The sequence below is a fragment of the Rhyacophila brunnea genome, unplaced genomic scaffold (assembly GCF_057557595.1).
Source record: "Rhyacophila brunnea isolate RB1 unplaced genomic scaffold, BYU_Rbru_1.0 scaffold_15, whole genome shotgun sequence".
Taxonomy (NCBI): Eukaryota; Metazoa; Arthropoda; class Insecta; order Trichoptera; family Rhyacophilidae; genus Rhyacophila; species Rhyacophila brunnea.
Window position 1 is genome coordinate 1,331,872 of NW_028232806.1, and position 6,419 is coordinate 1,338,290.

The 6,419-nt window shown below is 33.7% G+C and overlaps 1 protein-coding gene across 1 annotated transcript; it reads right to left on the reverse strand.

Moving 5' to 3' along the window:
- Positions 1-2,730: 2,730 nt before the first annotated feature.
- Positions 2,731-5,001, reverse strand: Dhfr (dihydrofolate reductase). Its single transcript, XM_085942890.1, has 3 exons — positions 4,755-5,001; positions 4,168-4,447; positions 2,731-3,537 (listed from the first exon to the last, which is right to left on the reverse strand). Exons 1-3 carry the CDS (start codon positions 4,838-4,840, stop codon positions 3,331-3,333), a joined length of 573 nt encoding a protein of 190 aa, XP_085799016.1. The 5' UTR covers positions 4,841-5,001; the 3' UTR covers positions 2,731-3,330.
- Positions 5,002-6,419: the final 1,418 nt, after the last annotated feature.

Consider the following 6,419-nt stretch of genomic DNA (forward strand, 5'->3'; position numbering starts at 1 on the left):
CCTAATAATTGATGATTAGTAATTATAATCAATAAAAAAAATAAACAAAGATGTAAAATCGTCAATTTTGGGAAGGATGGCAACATATTGGGAATTTAATGGAGTTAACCAATGAGAACCAAAAAGTTATTAGTTAAACAAATATTCAATAATATTCTTACATGCTACTTTTATTTAATATCACAAATAACGACTCAAATGGAATAGTACGAAACTTAAGAGCGTACTTCAGTAAATAATTTTCAACGGTAGGTGCGACAAAATTTGGCACTCGTCACCAATCGGAGACGGATAGTCGAGAATAGACATGCATTTGTTTTGTCATGGCGTTGGATGAATATATTCTTAAATTGTGTAAAGATGACTAAAAAACTTTACGTATGTACTTGAAAAGGAAAACATGAATATACTATTATTATTAGTAATATAACAATAAACATAACATTAAATGGACGCATGTTGAATTTTTATGACAAATTATATTTCGTTTGGCACGCGTCATTTGCACAATCTGCGCATCGCCTAGCCACGATCTTTTTAGACTATGCCTCAACTGAAGTATAGCCTTAAATCCATTTAGTATAGTTAGTATTAACATTGAAAACAAATACGTTTGACTGAAAACCTGCCTCCATCGTTCTTCACTACTGGATAGAAATTCTTAAAGGACAGATGTGCAGTCGGCCATGAACCTGATTGGTTTGTAGCACCAGTTCAAGTAAGTAAATAATCCCTATGGGCATATGGTATGATCAACCAAAATACATCGATGCATTGGACATGCCTGGTCAATACATAAAAGTTTTTTTTTCGGTTTATTCTATTTTAAGTTAGAAAAGCACTTCACAGATGTCATTTTAGTCATACATAATAAATGTATTATTTAATAATATGAATACGTGTATTAATTAAGGTGCTAAGTACCAAAATCATAAAAACTGACATTTTTATAGAAAAATGTTCTGAATACCAACGCCAATCACTTCAACTATAGTCTAAGTGCCTCAAGCAAGTCAAAAAAATACAGCAAAATAATTAAACCTGTCGACGTTGTAAGTCCGTTGGCGTGTTTTATTTATAATGGTGTAAGTAGCACTGCAGTGGTTAACGGCATTCAATATTAAATAGCTGACTATGGTGTGTTGACACTTGCGAGTTCTTAATACCTAAAATTATAAAAGCTGCCGTGATTGCTTCACACTGTAAAACTACATTTTTCAAAAGGTCTGCTTCATGAAATTTTACTGCAATGACTCGGTATTTTGTAACTACAGGCAATACTACTTTTTGGTACTTAGAGCCTTATTTAATACACATATTCATATATACTTGCATAATATTATGTACATCTTTTCATTTGTAAAACAGTCAATATTCTGTTGTATCAGGATAAGCGATAACATGTTAGCTTATAATGTCGTGGGTCCCGAATCCTGGGTCGGACAATTTCTCATGTTTTGGACCTAATATAATTTCTATAAAAAAATGATACAGTTTGTATACAATGATCTTATGTTCACTCTGTGGAGGTCTATAACATGATGTAATGTAGTATTTTATGAGATTGCTGTTTATGATAGTAAACACTAGGTGATTTAAAGAAACAAATCATGGATAAATGGTGTCTCCGCCCCATAATTACAATTAACCAGTAAAATTTAAAACTGTCCTAAAACATAAGAACAAAGAGCAAAACAGAAAACTGGAAATCATTTTTCTCATTTTCAATATTAATACTATCGACTGAGGGTACTTGATGGAATTTGAATTTAAAAGCATTAGAATTTCTCATTTTCATTAATTTATATGAAAATATAAAATGAATTAGCATCACGAGGCATATTTATGCTGTAAATCAATTTCAGCCTATTTCTAATAAATTTTGCATGTTATTAACTATTTCACCGCTGATGGCACAGCGGTTGTCCTCATTAGGGGGCCATTAGATATAATTAACATGTTATTTAAATGTGGTAATTAAATGCTCCGCAGTGAAGCGGCTAAGTGTTTTTTTCTGTTTTTAATGGCCAGTTTGGTCCATGAGGTTAAGGCTATACTTCAGCTGGGGCACGGTCTAAAACGATCATAACTACGCGACGCTAAGATTGTGCAAATGACGCATGCAGAAGAAAATATAATTTGTCATAAAAAGTCAACATGCGTCCATTTAATATCATGTATCATTGTCAATATCATTGTAATGTAATATAATATCATTGTCAAGGAAGAGGAGGTGTGCCTCATGTCAGACCCGTATTGAGTTGTAATGCCAATAATGATTACATGTACACATTCAGCGATAGATGGGGTTAAGTATTTAATTACATCAGTGCCTTTTTCGTTCAGACCTCATGGACAGAATCGTGATCTGGGTAATTCGGAATTCTAACAGCCTTCTCCACGGCTTGTCAGTGGATAACCTGTGGCAATGTGCAACACGTGAGGGCACTTTTAATATTAGGTTTAGTGTGTGAGTGTATGCGTCCGGAGGCCTGTGATGAACCGATGTCAGGCGGGACCCTACACGTCCATCTGTAAGGAGCTCTTTTTCATTCTCTCCAAACTTTAACCTTACCAAATATCATGTGTTTTCCAGATTGTCTCTGCAGGCTATATGGCCAATAAATTGGAGAGTCCGGTAAAGGCAAACCGCGGTGTGTCTCGAACCTGGAGTTCGCTGATTAAGAAATTGATTTCTTCAAAAGTGAATAAAAACACTGATCTTTAATCATTAAATAATAGGTATATTTCGTAAAAAATATATAATCTAAATAATGAGATAGTATAAATAAAAAAATGTTATAAACAGCGCCAAAGACTTGACAAGTTGGCAGATGCAAACAGTCCAGTTCCAAAAGAAGCAATAGTGGGAAAATAAATGTAGGTACAATACAATATAATTATTATTATGTATTGATATTTTTATATTTATTTATTTACCCTTGTACGCCACTGTACTGAGAGATAAATACGCTGGCAGCAGGAATGCAGTTATAAAAAAAAGTATTTATCATCCGCCTTCAAGGCTGTGTTTGGACTGTCCACATGCTACGTTAATATCGACATAAAGCAAACGCATTCGACCCGCTCCATTGACGCAAACGCCGTTTCCGTTTAGGAAGACGGTAAATTTCGAAAGTTGCAGTCACGTGTTCGCAGCCTTAGTTCAATGAAAACAAATAAGTTTGACTGACAAAATTTAGTGTGGCCTATGTTGGATATACATTTGTGTTGTCAGGCATGGACCTTGTCAGTTTTTAGCACGCCATTTAAGTTTGTTTACACATAGTATGGTATAACTGGTATTTAACATACTACACTACTATAGGATCATGTCTTCTTTTCGTATACCCTGAAAAAGTAGTCGATCTCATTTTCAGTTTGCTTTTCCGTCGGCACTCGATCGTCTTCCGAGCCATGGTCTTCCAAGAGTTTGAAAATGTTGTCATCAATTTTGGGGAAGAATGTGTCGCAGTCGTAATACTTCTTAATCTCAGTCAAGTAAATCCGGTGAAATGAAGGATGCTTCATCGCTTCCTGAGATAAAAAAAAATATTATTGAAAACACGTCATAATTTTGAAAAACCATAGAAACGTACCTATTAGACCATTGTTTTCCAAACTTCATATTACTATGCCCCTGTTTAAACAAAAATCGGTGTGTATACTTATGTACGCGCGTTAGAAGTTATACTTCTTTGGCGTAACAAAACTTGTGATAACATAGATTCTTCGACTAGCTCTTAAGTATCTTGTTAAATTACACACTCAAGAAAAAGGACCGCTTATTGGATCCCCGTTGGTTTATTTCTATATACTTTTAACTTACATTGCTAAATTATATAATTATTTATCGTTGTTTTTATTTTTAAAGTAACAACTGCCACTATGACGTTTAATAGTTTGTTTACGTATGGAATTGCAAATGACCGACAATAATAAATTCGCAGCCTAGGCAACGGAACAATTCTAAACTATAATATTATACTACATAATCGTCACGATTGGAGTATCATACTGTGGCGTAATGGTAGTGCATTTATTTTTGTGTGAAAAAATAAATTATGTGTTACATGTTAAACGTCAAAAATACACTAATCTGATTTTCCAAACGCGCCTAAAGAAGTATAACTTCAAAAAAATAGTTTATTCTTTAAAATGGCTTACCTCATATACTGAAGAACCGCCAATAACCCAAATATGTTCAATAAGATTATTTTCAATGGATGTTAAAGCCTCGTCCAGGCTGCTGCAAGCCATAACACCAGGCGGTAGCTTTTCCTTTAAGTCTTCCGGCGTTCGCGTGAGGACAATATTGATCCTTCCGTCCATCGGCTTGTATTTAATTGGGATACTGTCCCACGTCTTTCGACCCATGATTATAGCGTTCTTTTTGGCTGGATCCGTGGTTGATTTGGTCATCTTTGTGAAATATGCCATTTCTTTTCTGTAATTAAAATAATTAGAAATGTTTAGGTTTGCAATACTGAAAGGTACCCACAATGGATGTGTAGGAAAGAGTCTACTTATGTATGAAGTTATGGGTCGCGGGTTTGAATCCCACAAATTCAGGTATAATCATAAGCTATTTCATAAGTTTGCTGTCATATTCATTGTAAGCCGACGGCAATGATGGGCTTGAATAGAGGTTAGAATACGAGAAGACCGCGAATTCTCAATTTTTATAATGTCCAAAACTGGACGAGATCCAGCCCGGTTTGTTGCGCTACAACGATCGAAGGATAATTACTTACTTTAATCGCCAGGGAAGGTTTCCATTTTTACCTATCCCCATGTTTTCACACGCTGCGGCTATCAAATTAATTTTTCTTGATGCCATTATAATTAATCAATCTAAAAGTGTCGAGGAATACAGTAGGTATAGATTTTTGGTAAGAATGGAAAAATACTATAAATATTATAAATATATTATATACAAAGTCGGGCGAAGGTAATTTTATCTATCATTTACAACTGTCACTAACTTTTGATTCAAGAAAGCGGATGCAGTGTTGCCCCACAAATTCAGGTATAATCATAAGCTATTTCATAAGTTTGCTGTCATATTCATTGTAAGCCGACGGCAATGATGGGCTTGAATAGAGGTTAGAATACGAGAAGACCGCGAATTCTCAATTTTTATAATGTCCAAAACTGGACGAGATCCAGCCCGGTTTGTTGCGCTACAACGATCGAAGGATAATTACTTACTTTAATCGCCAGGGAAGGTTTCCATTTTTACCTATCCCCATGTTTTCACACGCTGCGGCTATCAAATTAATTTTTCTTGATGCCATTATAATTAATCAATCTAAAAGTGTCGAGGAATACAGTAGGTATAGATTTTTGGTAAGAATGGAAAAATACTATAAATATTATAAATATATTATATACAAAGTCGGGCGAAGGTAATTTTATCTATCATTTACAACTGTCACTAACTTTTGATTCAAGAAAGCGGATGTTAAACTTTTGACAAATAACGTTAGAGTTGCCATACAATAAAATATTGTAAATATTATATTAAGAAATACTTCAACAAACGAATAGAATTTACGCCAAAGAAATTAGATTACAATATTATATCTCGGTTAATCATTAGCTTTACTTACATTTTTCCACCTTAAGTTTTTATATATTTAGGTTCCGTCACTATATTATTTGACCACAAACTAAATCATTAATTTTCTATTAAATAATGGAATATCGTCGTTGCGCCTGCAAAATCCGCTAAACGTTTTTTTGCGAAAATCGGTATTTTACGCTATGTGATAGAATAAGACACAGCGGATTGGCCTGTCAATTCTAATATCAAAGCTGGTTTAGAAAAATTCAAAACAAGCTATGTATTTTCATTAAAAATATGGCTTGCAAAATACTTTATGTAAAAGTCCGTTCACATATCGCATTTTGAATTTAGGGAAAAAACTTACTATTGCACCTGTTAATGACACACACCGGAGTTTGCACTGAGTCCTGCTTCAGAACGTGCATTTTACTGGTCGAAAAATAATATTTAAGCTCTAAAAACAGCGTGAAATGACATAACACTACATAATTATTTACGTTTAATTAAAGAAGAGTGTTAATTTTAAAAGCCGGGTTAGTAATACAACTATTTATTATGATATCCTAATGTAACTTCTTTATGTGCTTTTGCAAACTTACTTATGAATACATATTGTGCTATTATAGTATGTATATTATTCATAATTTAATAGGTATATAACTTTCGCAGGCATATTATAAATAAGTTTGAGAAATTACAATCGTTATATATCTCTCATCTCAAATATTAAACTTCGATTTTCTCAAAACACAATAAACTGGACATATAATAATTTGTGCACTAAACCATCGATATGCATCGAGATTATCACTTCTTTTACGATAATCTCAATTATTCGAATTTGACTTTG

Bases quoted from the DNA above. Each gene is read 5' to 3' on its own strand.
- Dhfr (XM_085942890.1), bottom strand. From the start codon at position 4,840: ATGGCATCAAGAAAAATTAATTTGATAGCCGCAGCGTGTGAAAACATG. The intron at 4,448-4,754 runs GTAAGTAATTAT...TTTTAATTACAG, and splicing joins AACCTTCCCTGGCGATTAAA to AAAAGAAATGGCATATTTCA. The intron at 3,538-4,167 runs GTAAGCCATTTT...TTTTTATCTCAG, and splicing joins GCGGTTCTTCAGTATATGAG to GAAGCGATGAAGCATCCTTC.